This window comes from Rattus norvegicus, chromosome 5 (genome assembly GCF_021556685.1).
Source record: "Rattus norvegicus strain SHRSP/BbbUtx chromosome 5, alternate assembly SHRSP_T2T, whole genome shotgun sequence".
Lineage (NCBI taxonomy): Eukaryota > Metazoa > Chordata > Mammalia > Rodentia > Muridae > Rattus > Rattus norvegicus.
In genome coordinates, this window is record NC_141538.1 from 165,016,111 (window position 1) to 165,043,640 (window position 27,530).

A 27,530-nucleotide genomic window follows, 5' to 3' on the forward strand; every position below is an offset into this window, starting at 1 on the left:
TCCTATTGAACTTGAATTAGAGGTTTGCATCTATGGAGCTGTCTTCCTTTTTACACATTCTCCTTCCTAAAAGATCACTCAGCATTTTACAAGAGTTGTCACAGCACAGGGCAGAGAGGAAGACTCAGCCATGCCAGACGTGGTCTGTAGTTGGTCATCCACACTTCTGTCAGCTTCTGGGCAGCAGTGAGTGGACTTGACCTTTACCCGAGGTTCAAACTCAGAAAAGACTCCTCATCACCTAATAAATGAAGATTAGAAATCTAGGTTCTCTCTCTGTCTGCAGTGTGGTTTGCAACTTGCTGCTAGCCCCCTGTACCTACATACATGCTGTCTGAGAAAAGTAGTGTTCACACCTTTACTTGAAGGGCACCGCTCTTCTAACACCCTGTAAAAGATGGGACTTTCCCCTAAAACTGTACAACGCTCCCTCCTTCCCTACGGCAGGAGCTCTGCCTGACATAGTGTGGGTCCCACGGCTCTTCCTCCCTTAGCCCCGCCCACCCAGCCTTTCCCAGATGAGTCTCTGGCTCTTGGAAAGTGATTTCTGTTGAGGCAGCTGGGGTTACTCAGCAGGGTCACATTTCTGAATGAAAAGCAGTAGGCGCTCAGGTAAGCCACAGCTCGTTCCCTCTCACCTCCTGTCGGGCTTGCCTCCTTGGGCATCAGGTTGTTACTAACATCTTCTGGGTTACCATCTCAGGGGCTCTGACGGGAGGTGGCACTGTGCTAGTCCCAGCTTTTTCTTAGTTTTCTCAGTGAGCAGCTACATTAGCCTTTGTTAGTTTAGCAGGGCATCATGGCCTTTGCTGGTTCCATGAAGTTTATTCGTGTTTAGCATCAATGTCTGCTAAACTGTGGAGCTCTTTAAGGTAGTCTCACGTCTGTGCAGTGACGCTGTGTGCCATATGATCATGTAGGAAGCATCCTAGCTGACCCGGCTGCCCTAGAACTGCAGTGTCTTGTGCAGAAGACAGCACTGGGGCAGGCCAGCCTTTGCAGTGAGCGTAGTGAGCCAGCTGGGTAACATTCAGGTGACAACGTTCACATTTTGATCTTCACCTCACACTATATGTAAAATCTCAGTCCTACATTTAAATTCTGGAGGTGAAAGGCGAAACCGTAATGCATTGGTGTAGGGATTGCCTTCAGCATCTTGAGATAAGCCAGACACCCAAAGTGCCAACATCAGGACAAACATGAAGGTGTGTGGGCCAGTGTGGTGGCTCTCCTCTTCTCCCAACACTGAGAGGCAGAGGCAGGAGGGTTGTAAGTTTTTGACCACCTGAGCTACACTGCAAGTATTACATAGCAAGAGCTACATGGTAAAATGAAAAGGAGGGACCAGAGAGACCGCTCAGCAGTCCTGGCATCCTGAGTTCAAATCCCAGCAACCACATGGTGGCTCACAACCATCTATAAAGGAATCTGATGCCCTCATCTGGTGAACATACAGACAGAACACTCATATGTTTAAAAAAGGAAAGAAAGAAAGAAAAGGAAAGGAAATAAAAGAAAGTAGTCATTTCTTTTCAGCTGGCAACCCTGAGAAGGGGTGTGAAGCCAGGCAGTGTTTGCAATATGTGCTCTTGAGTGTACCAGGTCCAGGGGGTATAAAGTTGTCCCCACCCAGCAGAGCATGGGAGCAGGCCAGGGTCACAATGGAGGAGATCTGAAAGGCCCATAAACACATGCAAGGCTCTGCCATCTCATTGGTCAGCATGGAACTCACATTTCAACCATAGCAATGCACCGCTACATACCAGCCAGGAGGACGGGTGGAAAAGCTGAAAATACCAAATGATGACAGGAAAATAGATCGGCTGGGTTTTCATGTACTACTGAGGGAACCATAAACAGTGAAACCAGCATGGTGTCTCCCAGAGCTGAGCATAGCCTGTGACCTGCAAGCACATGTACTCTGAAAGATACATTGAGGGAAATTATGGTAAGGCCATTCACAATACCCACGCTCTGAAATCCATTCAGACACCCATCAGTGGCTCATGGCCTACTGTACTGCCTCATCAGTAGAGTGGCTGTCCCATGACAGGAAGGGAACCTGCTATGGCGTGCAGCAGCACAGTGTGTGACCAAGCAGAACACTGAGCGGTCACATAGCCTTCAGTGACTAACAAGCAGTGCTCGGGAGACAGCTCTTGATGCTCTGACAGAGGGCCAGGGTTGGTCCTAGCATCCGTATGGTGGCTCACAACTGTCCATGAGCCCAGTTTCAGAGGATCCAGGGCCCTCGTCTGACTTCTGTGGGCGCATGAATGTGCATGGGTGTCTCCACAGGCAAATCACTCATACATATAAAAATAAACAAATCTTAAAAATAAAAAAAAGACCAACAGGCTAAGTGTTAGAAGTAGGTGACGGTCACCCTGGGGAATGGGATGGTGCGGTAGGAGGTGTCTGGGAGCTGCAGTGCACTGCCCTGTGATTCCTTGGTCTAGTGTCCCAATTATGTCTTTCCCTTGATATCCATCTACCCGTGCACTCAGGTACGTTATTCTAGAAGTTTGTTTAAAATGGATGACACATATAAAATGCAGGAACTGCATACAGTGCCTGACTGGAGGAGGCAGCTCATGGGGATGAGTCCTGCCTCCCAGCCTGGCAGTGGTCCTGGTTGTGGGTTTTTGTATCTGCCTGTAAGTTCAGGAAAGGACAGGCCTTGTCTGTTTGTCTGTTATGGTAGCTGCATCAAGCACTTAGCAGGAAGCCTGCGGTGGAATACCTTACCGGAACTTGTCAGATGAGGTGGGACTCTAGGGGACATGTGCTTCCCTGATGCCTGCTCTGGGTCTTACATGCTCTTTCTGACTCTTACATTTATCTTGGTGACCTTGCAGTACATGAGTGGTGACACCACTGGCCTCTCCAAATGCTTTGGGACATTTCACTATCTGTAAGTCCTGCTACCCAGGTGTGGTATGTCACTTCTCTATCCTAAGCTATCCTTATCAAAAAAAAAAAAGTCTTCTTTCCTCTGACCTCAGAAGGGACATCAGTATTCCTACAGTGTGGCCCTGTCCCTAACAGGATGTATGGCTAGCCCGTCTTGCTTTTACAGAAGGTGTATCTAGAAGCTGATTACGTCATGTCAGCCCATTTGTGTTTCTCAAGTGCATCCACTTGCTAAACAGAGTCCCAGATCTTGGCCATCCAGAAACCAAGATAAGACTTCACCCAAAATCCCCAGTGAGTTTTGCATCCAAACAGATCAGACTTGCTTCAGGTTGACCTTTGGAGCCCTCCACCCCAGCTTCTTTCTCCGTTTCTCTCCAAGCTCCGCATTTCACTCTGGATAGGAAGAAGCAGGAAAGGGGAGAAAACCCTCCAGGTAGCCCCAGAAGAGGGGCAGTGCTCGCTGTTGCAGAGTAAAAAGATAACAGCCAATTTGTCAAGAAGCGCTGACAAAAAAGATAAAGTTGGAAGTAATTAACTGGCTGACATGCTGGGAGCAGTGTGCCTGCCAATAGCTCCCTAAATCAGCCAGAGCCTTGGAAACGTGACAGCCATTTGTCACTTTTACAGCCTGCCTCTAACAGGCCCTCAGTTGGAAACCTGACCCGCACAGATTCTGTGCTGTGACTGAGGCTTGAACCAACCTGGGCCACATGCTTGGTTGTTTTGGGTGCAAGGCCTGAGCCATCCAGGAGGTGCCTGCGAGTAGTAATGCCCAGCTATCGGCAGGCAGTTCCAGAGGCAGTCCTTCCAGCTTGCACAGGAGTGTCACCGAGCAGAGTCATGGAGTTGTGAGTACACATTCAGCTTTCCTTGTGTCCTAGACCCACCCAGTACCACTGTCGGCCCCCCGGATTCTCTTGGTGGTGGTTTGTTGCCATAGCATTAAAAAGAATTATAGAGCGATTATGATAGCCCGCACCTGAAATCCCAGCACTGCACAGGTTGAACCAGGAGAATAGAAAGTTGAAGGCTAACCTGGGTGTGAAGTATCTTAGTAAAGATTCCTGTTTGTGCAAATGCAGGAGCATTTGCTGGGCATCACTATGTAGAATAAATTTAGTATGTATAGGTGGGATTATTTTGAAATTAAAATTATATAAAAATTTCCCTACCCATAATATTTCTTAATTTGGGATGGGGAAGACTAGAGACAGAATTCAGTGGAGTAGTATTTGCCTAACTCATGTGTAAGGTCCTGGGTTCAATCACCAGCAGCTTGGGCCATCAAAAGACATGTTTGTCTCTCTGTCTCCCTTCTCCACCAAACCACAAAGAAGCTTTGTCAGGCGTGGTAGCTTATGTCTGTGTTTCCAGCACTCTGGCTGACACATGAATATCACTGTACATTCGAGGGCCAGCCTTGGCTTCATAGGAAGACTATCTCAGAAAACCAAGTAATAATAATAAAATAAAAATGTTATAGGGGAGTCACTCAGCCTCATGAGCTTCTAAAGGGGAAGTTCTTTATCCGCCTTCCTCACCTAGATGCCTGTTAACCAGTTACTCTCTTCAGCCACGAGGATCTCGTGCTCTGGCTCACTGCACACTGAACACACTCTCTGGTTATGACAGACATGTGGTAGCTGCCCAGAGGGAGGGACAGGAATGCTGTAGAACTCCTTCTGTGGAGACTCTGGGATTAGGACATCAGGAACCTTTGTGAAACATCAGAAAATAGCCACTTGCTTTACATTAAAATTCTTAGTTTTGATTCACAGTCCTACCTCAGCTTCCTGAATGCTAGGATTATAATCGCGTGCTCCTTTGCCTCGCACACCACCTTTTTAAAAAGATCGATTTCTGTGTGTGTGGGGCGCGGGGGGTACACACACCTGTACACACCTATAATATAAAGACCAGAAGAGATCCGGTGGCCTCTATCACTCTTCACTGTCCTTTTGAGTCAAAGTCTCTCCCCGAACCTGGAGCTTTTGCTTTCCTCAGCTAGGCTGGAAACCAGCAAGTCCCAACCATCCATGTGCTCCACTCAGAGCAGTTATAGCATGCACAGGGCACCTGGCTTCAACCATTCTTAAGTCATGGTAACATAGATCCCCAAGAGTTGCAAAAGGGGCCAAAGTGTCCTAGTTTGAATGTCTGTGACGGGGTTCGTCTTTTCTTTCTTTTTCTGTAGGGGAAATGCCAAAGTTTTCTTTTCCTAAGGGTGTGTGCGCGTGTGCGTGTGTGTGTGTGTGTGTGTGTGTGTGTGTGTGTGTGTGTGTGTGTGTGAGAGAGAGAGTGTTATTAGCACATTTGTGCAGTATCACACACATGGAAGTTGAGGACACCTTTGGAAGTCAGTTTTCACCGTCCACCATGTGAGGTCTGGAACTCAAACTCAGGTCATTAGACTTGGTAAGGAGCCTTTACCCACTGAGCATCTCCTTTTTCAGGCGATTAATTCTAAGACCTTAGAGTTTCCTAACACATTCCTTCCTGTCTGCACTTAAATGACCCCATCTCACCTCTAATGTGTTAGGTTTCACATGTCCTTTGCTTGCTGTCTGCACTGCTGTCCTTCTGTCTTGAAATTAATCTATTCCAGAAAAGATGATCGGGATCAGGGACTTAGCTCACTGGTCTAGTGCTGGCCTAGCAAGTGCAGTGCCCTGGGTTTGAGCCTGCTCAGGGGAGAAAGTGATTGCTGCTGCAGTCCCTGTACAGACCATTCTCTAGTTCCACCACCATTGAGCTGCCTGATGAAGACAGCAGGGTTAGCCAACCCTTTCATCCTGGCTCTGTGGAGGCATCAGCCCATTCTGATGTTGATCCCGGGTTGGGCACCAAACTGAGAGTCAGTGCTGGGGAAAGTGGCAGGGGAGTCTGGAGCAGTTCTGTTGCTACGATGAGGTGTGATGAAGCAGTAGGGACCCAAGGCAGTGTTCTGCCCCGTCCACTGTGACTTGTCAGGACACCCCGTTCCACCCGTCTCCCACCATCTGTGCTACACATGTCATCAGTACGGTGCCAAGGGAATTCAGAGAATTCTTCCTTGACAGGGAACCAAGAGAAAGGCCGACAGCAGTCTGCCTTAGATGGCAGGCCCAGGGCCATGTGGAAGCAAGCAGTAACATTCTCATGAATTTCTGGTGGAGCACCAGGGAAGCCCGAGCACTGCAGATGTAGCACAGATGCTCCCGGTCTGCTGGGCATCCCTCGCTTCAGGGTTGGTGTGTATGGCTCTCCCTGCACTTTGTTCTCAACTGCCCTGAGGTGAGTTCCAGGTCAGCCAGGGCTACAAAGAAAGACCCTGTCTTGAAAAACCAAAAAAAAGTAATATCAAATTAAATTTAAATTAAAGAAAAGGCACGGAGGGCCAGGTTGAATGGGGGGATCACAGATGTCCCTCTTGCTACACTGGAGTCTCAGTCATCATTCTACTGTGGCAGCAAGGTGTTCTCTCACCTCAGAACCTCTCTCCGGAGTCACCAGTCTGCTCTCCCAGCCTCAGGAAGCAGCGCCCGTGTGCTCTGGTCTGAAGGGCGCTGGGGCAGCGTGTCGTCTTGCACACAAGGCCCGTCAGCTCCAGAGATGCTTTCTTTCCTCAGTTGGCAAGAGAGCATCCCCAGTCCCTAGCTCTTGGATTCAGCCACAGTTTAAAACGACAAGACCAGAATGAGTAAGCTCTTTCCCAGCTTACTTTTCATTTCCTGAAACCAGGTCTGTTTGTGAACTCTGATTTTATTTGCAGGTAAACAGTTCTGACTTGGTTTGTAGATTCGTAACTATGTGAGACAGCAGTGAGCTTTGGTCCCTCTTAGCTCAGAAAACTCTTGCGTTCTGGCTTCAGCGTGGGTGGTGTGGAGCATGGTGGGAAGTCCGACTGGCCTGTCATCTCCGCCCACCGTGGACGTGGGTGGAGAGTCTGGAGGTGCCTGCTGTCGTGTCTTCCACCAGCACCAGCTGGTTTGTAGTGAGCATTACTCTACCACTAGGCCGAGTCTCAGATCAGGACACACGGGGAGGGCTTATGGAAGGGGCTTTGGGACACACCCAGCTGCCAGGAAGTGGGTATTTCAGAGCAAAGGTCACTTCTTCCCAAGAGCAGAACACATGCCCTATTCTTGTATTCTCATAAAGTGACATGCATGATGCACAGACGGCCAACAGTCAGGCCTTGGTTCTCTCCTGCTACGGTTGGTCCCAGGATTGAACTTGGGTTGCAAAAATCTTCTCACCAACTCTAAGGTAGCTTTGAAATGGTGGCATGGCACTCAGCAGACCATGACCTCCTTTCTTTGTGTAGGAACTGAGTCTGTTAAAAACTGTCAGCTTTCTAGAGCTGAGATTCCACACAGAAATGTAGTGCCTGCCACGTGAAGTGAGCTGTCACAGTGCGTCGCCCCTAAGGTGGGGCCACAGAAGGTGAAGGGAGCATTAAAGCCTCCACAGCACAGGCTCCCTGGGTCAGGGTTTGGGTGCTACAGACCGAAGATCCAGACTATGAGCTTAGCTGGTTGTGCCCACTCCTTCATGGCTGTCTCTCTCAAGGTGATTTTTCAGTGGTTTTCCTTTCCACCACCCAAGAACAACCCGTGGGGGCAAGAAGCATCCAAACTCCATGGCCTTGTTTAAGGCCTGGGTTCTCCACTGTGTCCACCATGCAGCACTTCCTCTACCCATTGAGCCCCACCACCTAAAGGCTGGCACACACAGTGTGGGTAACTGCACACGTGATTCGCTTTGACATCTGAAGGGGTTAGGACTGAGGAGGTCTCGTTCCATGCACAGTGCTGTGCTGGTCTGTCTGTCAGCTGTGCTGGTCTGTCTGTCAAGGCTGCGTTGCTGAGCTGGCACTAGTGAGACATTGGTCTTGTGTGTGCATTAGGATGCCGACTTGTCACTTCCCGATTCTGATTAGTTGTTGTTAAAATCCCTTTTGTGCATAATTAGTGGCAGAATGGATTAGGCAAAGGCATTTTATGTGGTTTTGGTTTTTTGTCTAACCACAATGTCAGTGAGTCTCAAAGCAAGCCAAGTACTTTGTAACGTTTTATAGTTTGTTCTTTAAATAGAGATGTTCCAGAACACAAGATTAGAACACAGCTGCTAAAAGTGGTAAGATGGTGGGTTTTTGTTTGTTTTTGTTTTTAATCTGTTTCTTATAGTTAGCACTCTAGTTAGATCACTTCACTTCCTTGTCAAGACAGCTTTTCCTACCAGGAACTCCTCTCGCCAAGGCCACCTCAGGAGTCCACTGATGAACACTGAGAACATAACGTTCCATGAATCGAGGAGTGTGCACCAGCTTCCTTTTTCTGTTGTCTTAGACTACAAAACTATTACTTTGTTAGAGAACTACATAGTGAGAGAGGTGTACTGAGTAATGTCTGTTAGCAGTGCACTTCACCCTACACGTGACAGTGAACCACTGAGGTGAGGGACTCAGCGTGCTGTGATGTGCATGCAGAGAGCAGCCTGCCATTCCCAGGAGTCCACTCTTCCTGGTACCATGTGGGTTCTGCTGTTCAAACTCAGATCCCAGGCTTGGCAACAAGTGCCTTGAGCCATCTGCCAGCCCCTCCCACTTGTTAATAGATATTCCGGGGTTGGGGGATCCTAATTCAGTCCGAGTCTAGGGACTTGTTGCCTTTCCTTGACTTGGTTTCCTCATTAATTAATAAGAGGGAACTAATCCTAACCTTTCTTTTCCAGTTTTCTCAGGGATGTGAGGCCAAAGGAAATGATTGGAAGGCTTGTTAGAAATGTGCTCTGTAAACATTCTATTATTACATGCCCAGATGTTAACTTCTCTAGCCCATCAGATTTCTGGGCAGTTCCTTTCAGTTTTATTGGGAAAAAGGTGGTGAAATTAAAAAAATATTAAAAACAGCAACCTCTTGCCATATTACCACATGGAACCCAAATCCTGAAATTTCCCAAAACCACTTAAAAATTAATTCTACTCAAGTGGACAGTTTGTACTCTGCAGTAAACTAGCTCCATGTTGGTTTCATCAGCAAGGCTCCCGAGTCCATGTGTCACGTGTTGGTGTTTGCTGCCCCATAACCAGATACAGCCGTCACTGCTGCCCCCGTGCTCTCCCCGAGTCCCTGCCTTCCATACCAGTAGCAGGTCGGTCTTAGGACTGGCTTAGTTGCACAAGTTCCTCTGAGACTACGGGGCTGCAGCTCTCAGGTCTCCTGCTTTCAGGGCCTCTGATTGCTTCTTCACTCTAGGGACCAGGCTGTCCAGTGGCACTGCTCCACGCCCACACACAGTACAGGTCTCCAGTCCTGTGGGCTCCAACACCACCTGCAGATGACATCAGTAAAGCAGAGTCCCAGGGCAGGGGAAAGCATCATGTGCTGATGGCCAGCACTAGAAACTGTGCTTCTGCAGGCTGACTGCAGAGGGAGGGAGGGAGCTGTCCCTAGGGGAGACCAAAGAAGGCTGTGCACTGAAAATAGTGGGCTCAGGAAGGCGAGCTGTCAGCGTGAATGGAGAACCTAGTAATTATGTCATTTTTAAAAATACTTTTATTTTATGTCATTGAATGTTTGCCTGCCTGTGTATATGTGCACCGTGTATGTGAAATGCCCATAGAGGCCACATAAGGGTGTGAAATCCCCCTGGACCCTGAGTTACAGGCAGTTGTGAGCTGACCTGTGGGTGCTGAAAGCCAAACCTGGATCCTCATCCAGAGCAAAACTGCATCCTCTTCATTCATCTCCGATACAAGGGACTGCTCTAACCACTGAGCTGTCTCTCCAGTCATCCCGATTTAAAATGTTTAAATGTGTGACTGAGAGGATAGCTCAGTAATAAAACACATGCCTAGCATCTCTGAGGGAGGCTTTGGACACATACTGCCTGCCAGACAGCGTCTGAGAGGAAACCAGTCTCTGTTGACAAGAAAACAGGACCGGAGTATCCCATACCAGCATTTACTGTACTGTCCCTCCAACTGGAGGCAGGAAATAAAAACCCTCTTCTCAGATGAAGTCATTCAAGCTGAGCCTTCTTGGAAGTGATAGGTGACAGATAGCCCCTGAGTCTGTGGGAACTCATCCTCAGGGTGCTGATGAGCCACCTTGCCTGTCCCCAGATCATGAGTGTAACTGTTTCTTCCTCTTCCCTCAGCATTAATAATAAACTGCAGCAGCCTGAGGCAGCGTCCGGGGTGTTAGAGTACGCCATGAAACACTTCGGAGAGCTGGTAAGTGCCTTCTGTTTCTTTCTAGAAAGGCAAAAAGTAGACACTTGGCTAGAGTCACTCGACTGCCACCTTGAGAAAGTTATTTTCCATTTCTGTGGCTTTTTTCTTTAGTTTGTAAGGCTCTCAGTGCCACCTTACCTGAGTCTGAAGGATGCAATGTGCAGTGCAAGAGGGAGCTCGTTCACCTGGACTAGAGGCCAGCAGTGGTGATGGCTGTGAACGCTTAGCACGGCTTCAGCCTGCGAAGAACACTCCACGTGCTTCGTTTGGCTCCTGCTCGAAGTGGCTCGAAGTGGCTATTGTCATTATTGTCAAGTGAGGGGACTGTGGACCGAGCAGGTTGAAACCTGTCTGAGCTAACAGAGCAATGCAAGGCAGGACCAGGATTTTTCTGGGCAGGCAGGTACCAAGAGTGCCATTCAGCCTGGCCCATCACCTGTGTGTTACCGAGACAGAGCTCCTGTGCCTGTCCCTGTGTTCACACTCATTACAGTGCCTTAGAAACTGGCTAACCCCAGGGGACAATGACATGCGTCCTTTAACTTGTGTCTGATACGGGGACTACTGCACTACTACGTATGCAGCTGCTTCTCTGCTGCCATCCTCGCCAGCCATAAACAGATCATTCCCATGAGCCCCTGCAGTTTGATTGACCATGAACTTATGAAGCACTGACTTAATCAGTGTAACACTGGGGTCCTGGAAGGTCAGGAAACTCTGGGTCCATATATTTGATGGGGAGCCTTTTATTAATGGTGCAGGGCACTTACAGTGTTTTGCCTTAATCAAGAGACAGGGCTTCTGTTTGATGTCTAGCATTGTGCCTCATTGGACTGAACAGCGCTAGACCATTGGACTGAAACGGCAGCGATCTTTCCCCATCTTAAACACATACTGCTGTAAACAGACTAAGGGCAGCCCTCTCCAGATGGTGACAAAACACAAAGAGCGACATCTCCTTGTCTTTGCCAAGTCCTCGTTTGCAGAAGCAGAAAGCACACAGTGTGCTCCTCAGACCAGATACTCTGCTGCAGGATCCATAGAGCTGGGGTCCCCTTAAGTCTGACTGAAACAAGGACCCTTCACACATCTGGTGTTCAGGGGATCTGCCCACAGATGGCTCACGCTCCAGTGCTCAGAGTGCCACCCACAGCGAAAGTCTCTCCATCTCCAGGTTCTAAAGGTGGCCGTTAGCTCAGGACTATTGCTGCACCGTGGCAGGTTCTGTTCTGTTTAGGTAGCTGAATCGTATTAAGCTTGACAATGGTTTGCCTTTCTTGGCAAAGCCTGTGCTTTCTCAGCACAATTTATGTAACAGCAATCTCATTAGAATTTTGTGTGATTCATTGCTTAAACCTTACACTTTCTCTAGCCATTGCAATTCAGAATGTCCTGCCCCCTGCTTGACCTGCTCCATATGCTGCTCCCCGACTTTCTGTTGGCTCACAGTGTGCCACTCATTAGTCACTGGCTCCTTGGCAGCTCAGTCTGGGACATTTATCTGTGATGTCCTTCAGCTTAGAACGTCCCACGACACAGTCTCTAAGCCATTCTTCTCCAAGCTCTTTCTTGTATGTGGGCAAATGGAGGCGTGATTCTTGGCTTAAAGACGAAGTGCAGTTTACCTTCACAGATAGGCTGACCTCAGCAAAGCCCACCGGCACTGGGCTGAGGTGGTAGTGCATGGGCAACAGGGGGTGTTGGAAGGAAATGCAGTCAGCCAGGCCACTCAGCACAGTGCTGATTTCTTCTGAGCCTGCTATTTAAACATCAGCTTTATCTAGGAAAAGTGAGGAAGGAGCAGGGGAGACTAATGTGAGCCCTGCATTTATCAGATACACGTTCCACCTCAGAATTATGCTGTTCTGTAAGGATCTCTAGAGAGCCAGTAGCCTGGTGCAGAAATAGTCTCCTACTGAGCTGATGAAGAGACTCAAAGGCAGACAGAAAACACATGAAACAGTCTCTGGTCATTCTGTCTGGAACTTCCAGACGGAGTGCCCTTACTCATGTGGCCAGCACTCGCCATCAGCGTGGCACTCCGTCTGCCAGAATAATGGAATCCCTCTGGCCTTGGCAGTGGTAGAGGTGCCAAGGACTACACAGAAGGGAATGTTGGATGGGAGACTACGGAAGGATGAAAGGTTGTCCAGAGAATGTTAAATAGTAGCATTGTGTTGTATTTTAAATTATTTCCTGAAAGTTTAGCAATGCGTTAAGAATGCAGAGAATCAAGGGCTTCTAAACAGAAGCAGCTGTGGCCTGGGCTGCTGGGCCTGCCACACAGCCCAGGTTGGCAGTGCAGCAGGCTGGAGTGCAGGGCCTCTGGTGGGGTCCCACTTCCTGCGTGCATCCCTGTGTCTACTAAAGTTCCCAGGACCCCTAGAAATGATGGGGTGGAGCTGGGCCCTTCATGTGCTCTGAGTTATCTCAGGATTCAGGGTCAGTCATTAGTGTGTGCAGGAATAGCATCTCTACCTCTGCCAAACAGCCTACCTCCAGATGAGTGCTTGTCAGTCTCAGCTCGGACACGCTGATAGGAAAGCTTGTAACTATGGTGTGGCATAGGAAGGGTGTGAGGACTCACAGCGTGCCCTTGCTCTCTGCAGGAGATCCAGGCCACCTGGTATGAGAAGTTGCATGAGTGGGAGGACGCCCTTGTGGCCTACGACAAGAAGATGGACACGAACAAGGATGACCCAGAGCTGATGCTGGGCCGCATGCGCTGTCTCGAGGCCTTGGGAGAATGGTGAGCTGCATGGGGTGATGACCTGAGTGGCCTGTGAGTCTTCCCCAAACACCTCTCACCCCAGGCTCTTGCTCTGCGTCACCTTGGCCTCCACAGGAAGCATCTACAGGTCGGGAGGTTTGCTGTGGTTGGCCCTGTTTGTCGTCTGAGTCACTCTCACCCTGCAGTAGCCATACGGGCCTGGAGCTTGTCGTGAAGCCCAGACTGACCTGAACTTGTGGCAGTCCTCCTGCCTCAGCCACCCTAGTGGTAGAACTGTGGCTGTGAGCCATTGTCCCCAGCTTCGCTGTTGCTTTTTGGTTTCTTACCCTGCATAGTGGTCCAGGCAGAAGAGCTGTGTATCTTTCAATAATTATCTCTGGGGTCTGGAGGGATGGTTTAGCAGCTTAAAGCACGGGGTATTCTTACAGAGGTCCTGGGTTCTGTTCCCAGCACCCACAGAACAACTGACTACCTTCTACCAAAGGATCAAGTGCCCTCTTTTGACCTCTTCAGGCACTGCGTGTGCATGGTACACAGACATGCACATGAGGTGGAATGCCCATACACATAAACAGGAAGAACTAAATCCTACTTTTTAAAAAAGATACTAATGATCACTCTTTTGGGGCTAGACTGCCTTTAAGGCAGGTGGGCCTCTGAGTTTGAGGCCAGCCTGGTCTACATGTTAAGTTCCACCCAGCTAAGTCTACACAGTGAGCCCAGTTTAAAAAAACAAAATGAGCAACCCAAAGCACATGAGCTCTTGGGACTGCTCTCAGGAAAGCTTGGTGACTGCCATCTGCAGGTGCTTCACAGATGATGGATAGTGCAGGACGAGGGTACAAAGGACAAAAGGAGAGCTCCACTGTGAGGTCGATAGGCCAAGCGCATGAACAGTTACGAAAGCTGAGAGGGTGTCTGTCTCTCTAAATCTAATTACACATTGCATTTGGGATAGTCACTGTGGCTTTTAGTTCTCAATAGTACTGGTTATAATCCCCAAGATAGAACATAGTATAATGTTTTCGCATGGTAATTTAATGTTAATAAGTTTAGCCCTAAACAAGAATTTCACCTGGGCAGTGGTGGTTGACACCTTTAATCAGCACTTGGGAGGCAGAGGCAAGTGGATCTCAAAGCTAACCTGGTCTGTAGAGTGAGTTCCAAGACAGCCTCTACACAGAACAGCCTGACTTGAACAGCAAACAACAACAAAAAAGAATTTCAGATAGACAGAGGCTGGGGAGATGGCTCATTCAGTAAAGTGCATGTGTACAGCAAGCACAAGGATCTGAGTTCAGATCCCCAAGTGCACACATAGAAAGAGGCCAGGTCTGGTGGTGTGCATCTGACCACAGTGCTAGAGAAGCAAACCGGCGGATCCCTGGAGCTTCTGGCCAGGCAGTCCTGCCCTGTTGGTGAGTTCTGGGTTCAGAAAGAAATCCTGTTTCAGAAAATAAAGGGCAAGAAGGCAGGGTGGAGAGATGCTGACTCGTGAGAACGTGCACTGCAGAGCACGAGGACCTTTGTTCACATCTCAGTGTCCACGTGAAAAGCTGGGCGTGACTCATCAGGCACTTGTATGACCAGACACTGTGGCAAGAAGAGACAAGAGGTTTGCAGTGTTACACAGCCAGCCTGGCTCCAGGCTCAAGTGAGGAAACCTTTTCTTGGGGCCTGAGAGATGGCTCAGCTGTTAAGAATACAGGGTTTGATTCCCAGCACTCACATGGCGACTCACAACTGTCTGGAACTCTAGTTCCAGGGATCTGATGCCCTCTTTTGGTCTCTGTGGGCACCAGGCATATACATGGTACACATGCAAACATCCGTGCAGGCAAAACACCCTTACATATATATAAAAACAAGTCACTGTCTCCAAGTAAGTAAGGCAGAGAGAGTGATATGCAGAGGACACCTGACATCCTCCACTGCCTACACACACACTCCACACAGCCCCGTGTGTGCATAGACACCACACACAGAACCACATTTATACGCGGTCACTCAGTAAGTAAGGTGGAGAGAAACTGAGGAAGAATCAAACTTTGACCTCTGGCCTCTGCATACACACATGGATCCAAATAAATCACACACACACACACACACACACACACACACACACACGGCAAATGGGTAGGTGGGTGAATGATGAACAGACAAAAATATTTTGAAAATTGTCTAATTATCCAGAACTGGGAAACCTAAAAGTTACCGTTTTGTGTATTTTTATAAATGGACATTTCATATCTATTCCTCAGTGAATGGAAGAAATGGATTCTGTCATATCTGCCTCATTAGTTTACACAGCTAAGTGTGTCAAGTCCAGCAGGTACCTGGAACTGCATTGCCTGGTACAGTTGCCATTAGCCACTGTAGCTCTTTTACAATGGAATAGGCGGGAAAGGCAGTTCCACAGTCCTGCTGGCCTCAGCTCGGTGCTCAGAAGCACATGCGGCTCATGGCTCCTTCCTCAGACAGTGTATCCAGGACTTTTCCCAGCAAGTTCTGCTGTCCTACAACCATTCCTTAGAAGAAATACAAAGCAGGTGTAATGTTCCTAAAACTTGAATCTGATTGGTTCTGAAATGGCCTTTCCTTTCTCTTGCCTTAGAAATGATACTTTCCCTGACCATACCAAGTAGGGACAGCTTGGGTGCCTTGGAAAAGCAGAGATGTGGTTTTGTCCAGACCCCTTAAATAACAGGCTCCCAGCCTGAGGTCTCCCGAGAGTGAGTGCCACAATCTCGTCCCTCTACAGTTCCTACTCCCATACACCTCCTGTCCCTAGGGTTCTTTCCAGTTTTATAATTACCTACAAGGTCTACAGGGCCAAGTAGGGCTGACAGAGTAAGCGAGGGCCTTAAGAATGTGGAAGTCTAAAAGAGACATTAAAAGACATGAGAGAAGCAGAACTCCTTCCTGTTCTTTGCGGGTTTCTAATAAGGCTTATTTTAATCCATTCTGTTTAGAGTGCAATTTCTGAGTTCTTTCTGAATGAGCATGTATTCTGAATGTGCCTGAGGCAAGCATTCACGGAGACTCCATCAGAGACAACCACAGGGGTCAGCAGTGAGGGTAAAATTGCCCCTTCTCCACGCTCTTTCATTTGCCTTCTGGGTACTAATTAGAGATGGAGCCCAGCACCATAGCAGCTCAGACACACACGCCTCACTCCCCACACAGCCTCGCAGTCTCCAGAACGATTCAGTGCTGTCGAGAGCACAGGCGGCAGCCATGGAAAGTGCTCCAAATGAAAGGGCTTGCTAAGCCTCCTGCTGCAGCCGCACTGGATGGGAGGTCAGACTCCTAGAGTTTCTCAGTTTTCTTCTCAAGGGCTCAGACGCAGTCCAACAGTCACCAACTGAGAGTTGGAACTCTGTACTCTGCGCTCCAGTCAGCGCCAGTTTGTAGTGAGGAATCCCTGCCTGTTGCTCTGTCGTGGGGTGTCAGGTGCACTGTGTTCACGTCTTCCTGCCTCCCGGGTAACTGTATGAGAACCACTGAGAGCTGGCTTCCTTCTTGCCTCCAGGTGAAAAGGGAAAAGGCAAAATGCCTTAGCCTCTAGCACAGAAACGGTGATCCTCACAGCAGTGGAGGGAGGGTGGCTTGCCTATGGCCACCAGGCCATTAAAAAAAAATGGTCCCTGGATCCCTAACACCCACATCATCGTCTGGGGAGGCAGAGGAGCAGATTCCTGGAGTTTGCTGGCCAGCCAAACTGCGGTTTCCCCCGCAACACACACACCACCAATATGGTGGGATTCTCACTGAGGTGGATGTAGTCAGAGCACGTGAATTCAAACAAATAAATCGCCTGTGTGAGACTCCGTACTGGGCACTGAGTATGCAGCGATAGAATTTAGTGAATTTGAAAATGGAAATTCGCAGCCTGCTAGGGTCATTTACAGGTAATGGAGACCCTGGAGTTGTCCTAACTAAAGTGCACCAGTCAGTTGTTCCTATGCCCTGACCCACACCAATAAATAAATTAAATGTCAACATTTTTATTTACTTTAAAGAAAGAAGTTGGTCTCTTTAGTGACAGTGTGGCCTGTGTCCTATCAGGCTTCCGGCATGGCAGGTCCCTGGAACTTGTGCTGTTTCCTTTGAATCTACTTCAAGCTGAACACTCTGCTGTGTGCCTCTCCAAAAGGAAAGTGAGAGGGACCCCCCAGGTGTATCTTGAAGCTCCTGTGAACTCAGGGCTTGCCCTAGGGCAGTACAGACATGGGATGTGGAAGCGACTCCCGTCTCCAGGAGGATGTCCCCACCCCACCCATTACACCAGACCTCTAAACTCCCTGGGGCTTCCAGTCTCTTGAAGGTTAGGTTCATCTTCTCTGACTGAACCCAGACCCAGGAGTCCTCTGCTGTGTATGTGTTGGGGGCCTCATCTCAGCTGGTGTATGCTGCCTGGTTGGTGATCCATTGTCTGAGAGATCTCTGGGTTGCTCTCCTCCTCAGCTTCCTCCAGCTTTTCCCTAAATCAACCAGAGGGGTCAGCAGCTTCTGTTTGTTGGTTGGGTGCACACACCTGCATCTGACTCTTTCAGCTGCCTGTTGGGTCTTTGGAGGAAGGATTTCCCAAGCACAGTTCATATCTCAATAACTAGGTGGTCACAATGTATGTGCCACTAATCCTAGCACTTTGAGAGGTAGAGGCAAGAAAATCAGGATTTCAAGGCCAACCTTGGCTACATAGTAAATTTGAAGCCATCCTGAGCTACATAAAACTTGGTGTCAAAAAACAGACAGCTAGAGAGCTGGAGAGATGGCTCAACACTCTTCCAGCGAACCCAAGTGCAGATCACAGCCCCCTCATCGACTGCTTACAGCCACCTCCACCTCCAGCTCCAGAGGACACAGGGCCCTCCTCTGGCCTCCACAAGGACTTACATGTGCATGTGCACAGTCACACATACAAATAGTGTTTGTTTTGTTTCTTTAATTTAAAATAAAAATTTCAAACCTTCTCAGTCCTTTCCTACACCCTTAATAACTGTACCGCTCTCAGAGTAAGTGGCTTCCAGGTGTCTGGTCGATGGGACCTTTTTTCTGCACAGATTGAGTTCATCTCAGACTGAAGTCAGTCATTAGTAGCACTAGTAAGAGCTGGCCTTCTCTGTAGTTTTACCCTCAAAAGGAATGTCCAGATTTTTCCTTAGATGGCTTTCTCTGTAGACCTGCCACATAAAATGACCAGAGGCCATGCTGAGAGAATAGAAGCAACTTAGGAGTTGTTAAGGCGCCAGATGTTGAAGGTGTTTTATATCATACAGAGCTAGACACTGCATTTTGCTTAATAAACTTGTGCTGGGCTGGTGGACACTAGACCCTAGAAACCACTTCTCTGTTTCCAGGCTCCCAAGTTCGAGGCAACCAGTTCCTATGGAAGGACATTGATGGGTTGTAGAGCAAAGTTCTGCTAACTCGACTGCCTGTTTCTCTTCCTCCAGGGGCCAGCTTCATCAGCAGTGCTGTGAAAAGTGGACTCTGGTTAATGACGAGACCCAGGCTAAGATGGCCCGGATGGCTGCTGCAGCAGCATGGGGTTTAGGTAAGGCTTCCCCGTGGGCACCTGGCCAAGCCAGGGACTCTCTCAAAGCATGAGCCGCAGTGAGGCGGGGATAACAGTCTGTGAAGTGTAAAACCCATCTGTGCTGATGTACTTACGTCTGCCATCTGTCCGTTGTCACCATGAAAACAGCTCAGTGAGCTAGCTCAGGACTGAGACGTGGGGAAGTCCAAGGACTCGGGCACACATGCCTACACTGTGTGTTAGCCACACAGTCATGTTAGGCACCCGTGGCGTGTGCCAGGCTGTGCCTTATGCTAACTGACCTCCTGTAAGTCATGGTTCCCACAGCTCCTCATAAGCATAATGTTCTAGGATGTGTCCCAGAACAGAACACGTGCTTCACTTGTGTCTGTTGTGAAGACCATAGATATGTGGCTACATGGAGATCTAGTAGGGTCCACAGCACAAAAGCATCTCCCTCCATGGTGCTCTGTCCCCTGCCAGCTGCTGTGTGGTACTGTTCCAGGGAGACATGAACAGACATCTGCTCTCCACATATAGAAAAGAACACACCGAAGTAAGGATGCCTCAAAAGTCCAGTCTGGTGGCGTGCTTTATAGCAATATGGGTCAGGGGTAACTTATAAAAGCAGACCTGACTCAAAGAGAGCCAAAAAGCCAAAAGCCCACCCCAGCTGAGTAGCAGCTCATGAAAGCCAGAACCTTGAAGTTCACTGCACAATTTGCAGACAGCTGAATAGGTTGGAGTCTCTCCCAGGCAGCTCACCTTGTCTGGAGTGTCAGCACATCTTACTGCTTGGGAGGGAGGGGTTGGTACAGATGATCAGTTTCAGGAACTTCCTGGGGCTTTTGGGTTTGTTTACTTCATGAGTTTTCAGAGCTTCCAGGAACACCCCACACCCAGCCTTCCTTTGGAAGATCTGAGTCCTAAGGAGCTTCCCTCAGAAATGGCATCTTTATCTCAGAGCAAACTGTTGTAGTGTATGTGTGGTGGGTGTGTTGCAGTCCTAGTGTCTTGTTAAAAAAACAGATTAACCGGGTTGGGGATTTAGCTCAGTGGTAGAGCGCTTGTCGCAAGACCCTGGGTTCGGTCCCCAGCTCCGAAAAAAAGAAAAAAGAGAAAAACAAAAAATACAGATTAACCCCACAGGAAACCCCAGGGCTTTAGAAGCCCTGTGAAGGAAACAGGGATAAGTGAGTAGATTTCTTTGTGTCATGGTGGAATTTGGCGCCTTGCTGGCTCTCTTGCCTAGCCTTTCCCCTCTGCCTGTATGGTGTGCCTTTCGCCTCATGATCCATACGTTGTTAGGGCACCACACATCCCTGTGTCTCAGATAGGAGGGACGGCAGGAGGGAGTTGCTGTGTCACTTTGCTAATGTCTACATAGGTCTTTCACACGTGTGTAACTGACTAGGGCAGTGCTGTCCCATGTGCCCACTGCCTTCCCCAACCATCAGAAACATGCTAATCACGAGTTATCTGCTCTCACTACCTGATGCTCCATAACCTCCCTGCTACTCTAGCCTGCTAAAAAGATTCTTTGTTTATTTTTTAGATGGAGTTTCATTTTGTGGCCCTGGCTATCTTGGGACTCACCGCCTGCCTCTGCCTGGTCCAGATGGGTAGAGTTTTGACACTATACCCTAACCAAGGCTTGGCAGTTCTTTTTATTTGTTTGTCCATTTTTAATGATGTCTATGTGTTTGTAGCTGTAAGCATGTGACTGCAGGTGTCAGCAGAGGCCATAGGCTCAGATCCTCCTGGAGCCAGAGTTATGGATGGTTGTAAGACTCCTAATGTAGGTTCTGGGAACCAGACTCTGCTTCTCTTCAAGAGCTGTATAAACTCTTAACCACTGGGCCATTCCTCTAGCCCCTAACTTTGCATTTCTTGATGGGACAGGAGAGGAGAGACAAGATGTGCAAAACCATCCCGTGAGCCTAGAGCAAAGTAGTAACTGCCCACTCCATGACACCCCCACCTCTACCCCACCCCTCACCCCGTCACACTGCTCCGGTGCTTTGCTCTGTAAGCCCTGGGCTTCAGCCAGAACATCTTTTAAAAACAAATTGCTTCCTGAGGAGTCATCTTTTGCTGTCTGCTTTTGCCCAGAGGCATTGGTAATGGATGAACCAATAGTTGGGAGTGGAATGCTGGAAAATGCCTTGTAAAAACAGCAGAACAGCAGCCCCGCAGTTTGCACCTAATGAGGCGGGTATCTCTTCTGCAGATGGTGTTGGCAGGGCTGACGTTGGATGCTGCTCACCATCAGGGGACGTCCACACCTCTCTGTGGTGCAGCCATTTCTTCATCCTAACATGACACAGGAGATCACTGTGCAGTGACCCAGCCCATCTCTCTGCTATAATGGATTATTTTTAGATGTTTGTGGCTGGGGTACCACCACAGTGAGACTGGCAAACAGTTTGTCAAGCCTGTTCTCTAATGTATGGTGGCCATTTTCAATTGTTTAAAGGAAAATGTAATTTCCCAGTATTTCATTGAGCTGTGAGGGCCTCACCTGTAGGGAAGAATGTGATTTTATCTAACTGGGAGAGGCTGTGGAGGGAGTTCTCAGGGTTAATGAGGGGTAGCTTTAAGCCTGTCTAATGGGCTGGCTTTGCACTTAGGCCCTGCCTCTTGTCTTATGATACTCTCTGGGGCACCAGCAGAGTCCCTTGTTTAGAAGACAGACGTCGTTTTGTTAAGTGAACCCCACAATAGATTTCAGGGCTCAGCAGGTACGTCGGGCCCTAGTCCATTTGACCTGTGTGTATCTCAAGCTGAAGGACAGTACCAATGACAGATTCGGTGGTGCCTCCAACTCAGCCAGCTGTCCACCCTGACTCTGTCGTGTGCTTGTGTGCCTAGGTCAGTGGGACAGCATGGAGGAGTACACCTGTATGATTCCTCGGGATACTCACGATGGAGCATTCTACAGAGCAGTGTTGGCACTGCATCAGGATCTCTTCTCCTTGGCTCAACAGGTAAGAAAATGTGTTTCCATCATCCAGCAAAAAAAATAAAAGTTACCGTGTGTGGCTTTTTGGTTTTTAAGCACGTCTGTGTTAGTTACTGAACTTCAGCCGTGCTCATGTCTTAGAACTCTGTGAATGGCCTTGAAGCATAGTACCCACTACAGAGAAGAACACTAGCGTGTAGGCTAGGGTTCTGTAGTGTTGGGGAGTGAGGGCCGTTGTGGACTGTGACTGCTTTGACAGTGGTTTCCTGGATCATTGTCGGCCCTTTTAAATGCCTTGCCCAAAGTCTCTGCCTAGTGAGTGGAGCTCTTAGGTTGGAGAGCCAGTGATTCCCACTGTGGGGTCTTCTGGACATACAGGGAGCTCGCACTGTTCTAACTTGCAGAATGCATGATGAAATGGTTGTATCCACCTTGTCAGACACCAGGCTCCCAGTAAATGATCTGAGCACCTCAGAGTTGCCAACATCCTAATTAGCCTGAAACATTCAGAAAAAGAAAAACTCCACAGGAGGGGTTTTAAGAGAGAGCACAGAGAAGGTGCAGAGTGCAGTCCTGTGGTGTCCTTTGCTGAAGTGCTTGGTAGGATTCCAGACCCGGGCCTCAGGGTCAGAGGCAAAGGTGCCCATTCCCATAGAGAGCACTGCAGAGGCACTGCTTGCCGGGGAATTGGACAGGGGCTACCCACCTGGGAGCCACCGCCATGCCAACCTGCCCTCACAGCATGCCCTCACAGCATGCCCATCAAGGGAATGAAAAGGAGGCGGGGCCCAAGGACATCCCATTATCGTGCAAGAACGCAGCTACTCTGCTGCATAGCATACGTCCCCTCACCACCACCCAAGCTTGTGAGCACTACCTGAGCCTCTGGTTACGGAAGCCATGTGCCGCTCGCTCACCGTCTTCCACATGACGCTGGGTAATGAGTGCGCTTCTCTGGACACCCAGATAGGCGGGTTTCTGCCTTCCTGTGGTGAATGGAAGCAACACACATAACTTCTGAGAAGCCCCAAGTGCAGAGCCCAGGTCTAAAGCCTCCTTGTCTCTCCTAGTGCATTGACAAGGCCAGGGACCTGCTGGACGCCGAGCTGACTGCCATGGCAGGGGAGAGCTACAGCCGAGCCTATGGGGTGAGTGTTGAGTCGACTGCACTTGTCAGAGTCGACTGCCTAACGGGTGGACTGTAGAGAGCACAGCAGGCGGCTGAGAACGTGCTGTTCCGGGGTCAGCAGCTGTCCTGACAGCAGAAGGATGGGTGGCTCAGGCTCACTCTGCCTGCTCCGGGGGCTCGGGTGTGACACCTCGGCTGGAATGTGATCTGCTCCCATCAGGCCATGGTTTCTTGCCACATGCTGTCCGAGCTGGAGGAGGTTATCCAGTACAAACTCGTCCCGGAGCGACGGGAGATCATCCGCCAGATCTGGTGGGAGAGACTGCAGGTAAGCGGGAGACAGCCCAGTCCACACCTCACCCTGCCCAGGGCCTGCGGAAGCACGTGCACTCCGTCCCCTTTTCTGCTCTGCCCTGCCACCTCTGTCCAAGCAGAGCCTTCGAAGGCTCATCCCCCAGCTGTGGCTGAGAGAGTGACCAATAGAGCAGCTCCTTTGAGGCTTTCCAGAAAGGCAAGAGAGTGTGCTTAGCAAGTGACACCAAGGATGATCCATCTGGAAATTATAGCCTCAGAATCACTGCTTCTCGATGCTCTACTGAGACCACAACAGAGTGCATTCGCTTGGAGAGCAACTCTCCCTGCCGCTTAACTTGCCACATTAGCATATACACCCAGGATCTGAATCTCTCCTGGCTCTCAAATGACTTTACAGTGTGATCCAAACTGAGATCCAGCCATCTGAGTAGTCACCAGCCCAGGCATCCAATGTTTTCAGCGGAGTTGCTGAATGCTTTGAGACAGAACTCCTGCTTATGACAACTCTTTAGGTTAGTCTCATCCTAGAACATCTGTTCAGACCTCAAGGAGACTTTCCTAAGGCTTCTGCCAGCATTTCAGTGTGGCATTCTGATTGTGGCAGCCTGAGGAGCTGTTATCTCTAGACTTGGGAGGGTCTCAAGTGCCCCTGGAAAGATCAGCCTGTCTCCCAGTCCTTGAAAAGTTGGAGGGAAAGATCATCAGCAAAGAAAAAGCACGCTAGGGATGTGGTTCCGTGGTCCAGCACTTGCCTGGCATTCCTGGGACCCTGAGTTCCATCTCCTGTGCCACATGCTCAAGCACAAACTGCTCTAGAAACAGTACATGGATGCACACACACTGCTCTGGAAACCACACATGTGTGCTCATGCACTGCTCTGGAAACCACACATGTGTGCTCATGCACTGCTCTGGAAACCACACATGTGTCTCATGCACTGCTCTGGAAACCACACATGTGTCTCATGCACTGCTCTGGAAACCACACATGTGTGCTCATGCACTGCTCTGGAAACCACACATGTGTCTCATGCACTGCTCTGGAAACCACACATGTGTGCTCATGCACTGCTCTGGAAACCACACATGTGTGCTCATGCACTGCTCTGGAAACCACACATGTGTGCTCATGCACTGCTCTGGAAACCACACATGTGTGCTCATGCACTGCTCTGGAAACCACACATGTGTCTCATGCACTGCTCTGGAAACCACACATGTGTGCTCATGCACTGCTCTGGAAACCACACATGTGTGCTCATGCACTGCTCTGGAAACCACACATGTGTGCTCATGCACTGCTCTGGAAACCACACATGTGTGCTCATGCACTGCTCTGGAAACCACACATGTGTGCTCATGCACTGCTCTGGAAACCACACATGTGTCTCATGCACTGCTCTGGAAACCACACATGTGTCTCATGCACTGCTCTGGAAACCACACATGTGTGCTCATGCACTGCTCTGGAAACCACACATGTGTCTCATGCACTGCTCTGGAAACCACACATGTGTGCTCATGCACTGCTCTGGAAACCACACATGTGTGCTCATGCACTGCTCTGGAAACCACACATGTGTGCTCATGCACTGCTCTGGAAACCACACATGTGTGCTCATGCACTGCTCTGGAAACCACACATGTGTCTCATGCACTGCTCTGGAAACCACACATGTGTGCTCATGCACTGCTCTGGAAACCACACATGTGTGCTCATGCACTGCTCTGGAAACCACACATGTGTGCTCATGCACTGCTCTAGAAACCACACATGTGTGCTCATGCACTGCTCTGGAAACCACACGTGTCTCATGCACTGCTCTGGAAACCACACATGTGTGCTCATGCACTGCTCTGGAAACCACACATGTGTGCTCATGCACTGCTCTGGAAACCACTGGTCTTCCTGTTGTCAAAATCACTGCCTTTAGCTTTCAACTATTTCTTCTTGGCTACATCCGCACCTAATTCCCATTTCTCTCTCCAGACCAATTAAGGTTTATGCCTCCAAGCTTTTTAGTCGGCTGTGACAAACTCTCTGACTCCAGGATGCAGTCCTGTCTAGGAAGCTCAGGGTACATTCCACTGGACAGGAAAGAGCACTGGGCACAGTCATTCATGGCTCTGAAGTGAGCACATGCAGTTCTTCTGCATGTTTTATTGGTAATTATAAAGTGCCCAGTGAATGTTTTGATGGAAAATTGTCTCAGAAAGAATTCCACATGGGAAGCACTTCCCACTTGGCCTGTACACACCCTGATGTTTTAAGTGCTTATATTAGGGTGGGGAGCTTCCAAATTAGGGAGCTGCTGTTCTAGACATCCCAGCATGGAGAGCTTAGAAATAGGGAGTTGGAAGGAGTGTGATGGAATTAGATGGAGAGAGAGGCTCGTGCTAGCTTCCCTGGGCTCAAAGCTTCTGTCACCTTCCTGAGCACCCTCTCCAGACAGCAAGATGCTCTCCAGCCTTCAGGGAGCCAAATGATTGCACCATGTGGGAGAAGCACTCAGAGTAATCACTCGGTGTGCTTTCCCTCCCTTCCCAAATCATTGTCAACCGTGTGGGCTGAGAAATGTTATCCAAGGCTGGAAATAGAGCTGCTGCTGGAAACTTGGCTCTGGAAGGTGGTGTGCAGTCAAAACAGGGAGCTGCAGGGGCTGGAACGCTGCCACGCGTGTGGTCAAGTCATTTCAGATCCTCAGAGCCACTGTTTGCCACGGGGCAGTTAAAGAGGTCGGCCGTAGCTCATGTCTTTTGCCTCAGGTTCCCAGGTCAGGCCCAATGCGCACCATGTCACATACAGAAGCCAGAGGTCACTGTCCCTGGGTTTTGGATTTGTGAAATTGACATAGGAGGTGACAGGTCCCTTGAACACACTTCCCTCCTGAGTGACTGTTTATCAGCAAAGATGGGAAAGTTCACCATGCAGTCATTTGATCCAAAAATCAATGTCGGCTGGCATGATGACTTGTTGGTAAAGGTGCCACCAAACCTGGTGTCCTGAATTTCATTCCCTGGGACCTACATGGCAGAAGGGAGAAACAGCTGATTCCCACAAGCTGTCCTCTAACTTCCACACATCTGCACATACTCTCCATGAGGGGAATGGAAGTCATCTTTGTGAAAACGATTAAGTTGTCGGGTTTTCTAATTACAAAGAGCTCATGTGTAAGTGGATTGTCTCCTTTCTTTTCTTTCTTTCTTTTTTTTTTTTTTTTTTTTCCAGAGCTGAGGACCGAACCCAGGTCTTTGCGCTTGCTAGGCAAGCACTCTACCACTGAGCTAAAACCCCAACAGTCTCCTTTCTTTTCTTATGTCCTGTTTCTTTCAGTTTGAGGAGAAGGGGGATTTATTTATTTTGTGTGCATGAGTGTTTTGTCTGCATGTATGTCTGTTTACCATGGATGTGTCTGATTCCTGTGGAGGCCAGAAGAAGGAGTCAGATCCCCTGGAACTGGAATTATAGACAGTAGTGAGCTGCCATGTGGGTGCTCAGAATTGAACGTAGGTCCCCTAAAGAACAGCCTGTGCTCTTACCCACTGAACCGTCTGTCCAGCCTGTTTGCTTGATTTTTGAGACAGGCTTTTATGTAGCTCTGGCTAGCCTGAACTTGCCAGAAGAACCAGTATCAAACTCACAGAGATCCTCCTGCCTCTGCCTCCCAAGAGTTGGGGTTAGAGGCATGTGCTATTAAGGCTATAGCCACTTCTTTGCTATGTGCAGTTTGTGCTCAGACATAACAAAATGATCAAAGAATGTAAGATGGCCAATGACACTGTATCAAGAAACTACGCCTATAGAGGGGCAAGCCAGGCCTTACTAACTTTACACATACAAATATTATCAACTTATCGACAATATCATTTGAAATTTTAATTATTTAAATGTCTTGCACACTTAGTCTTTCAAATTTTGAATGGCACATTTTAAATTTAACTTTTGGTCAGTGATAGTCATCTTCAACCTTCATCTTCATGTCGATGTCAGTATTAAGTTTGAAAGCTTAATATTAAAACGATATATGGCTGGAGAGACAGCTCACGAGCTAAGAGCACTGGCTACTCTTCTAGCAGAAACAGGTTCTATTCCAAGTACCCGTGTAGCAGCTTGAAACTGTCTGTGACTCAGTTTTAAGGGATCCGGTGTCCCCTTCTGGCTTCTGTGGGCATTAGGCACATGTGTGTTACAGACGTGCATACATAGGCAAAACACCCATATACATGAAATAAAAATTTAAAAAAGAGTGAGTGAGTCCAGAATAGTGGTACATTCTTTTAATCCCAGCATCCAGGAGGTAGAGACCTATAGATTCTCTGTGAGTTCAAGGCCAGCCTGATCTGATCTACATAATGAATTCCAGGTCAGCCAGGACTGCATAGTGAGACCATGTCTCCAGAACAAAAGGGCAAGTAAAAACAGAACACTGACTTTGAATTCAATGCTCAGGAGCTGGAGAGATGATTGAGTTGGTAAACAATCAGGAAGACTGGAGTGTCGTGATCTCCAGCACCTCTGTAAAAGCTACCCGTGATAATGTGATAGCTTACACTAGAAATCCAGAGTTCTGTGGCCAGCCAGTCTAGCTCAAGGATTGAGAGAACAAAGTATGAGGAGCAGTGAGAGACTGGATTGAACACACACACACACGCACACGCACACACACACACGCACACGCACACACACACACGCACGCACACTACATTGGAAACAGC

The 27,530-nt window shown here is 48.9% G+C and overlaps 1 protein-coding gene across 1 annotated transcript in view; it reads left to right on the forward strand.

Annotated features, from left to right (window-relative positions):
- Mtor (mechanistic target of rapamycin kinase) overlaps positions 1–27,530 on the forward strand; it is a 109,777-nt gene that overhangs the window by 53,035 nt on the left and 29,212 nt on the right. Inside the window, 6 exon segments of the mRNA NM_019906.2 lie at positions 10,060–10,135; positions 12,745–12,884; positions 18,326–18,426; positions 21,280–21,395; positions 22,441–22,518; positions 22,720–22,827. Of these exon segments, the coding sequence (NP_063971.1) occupies positions 10,060–10,135; positions 12,745–12,884; positions 18,326–18,426; positions 21,280–21,395; positions 22,441–22,518; positions 22,720–22,827 (619 nt within the window).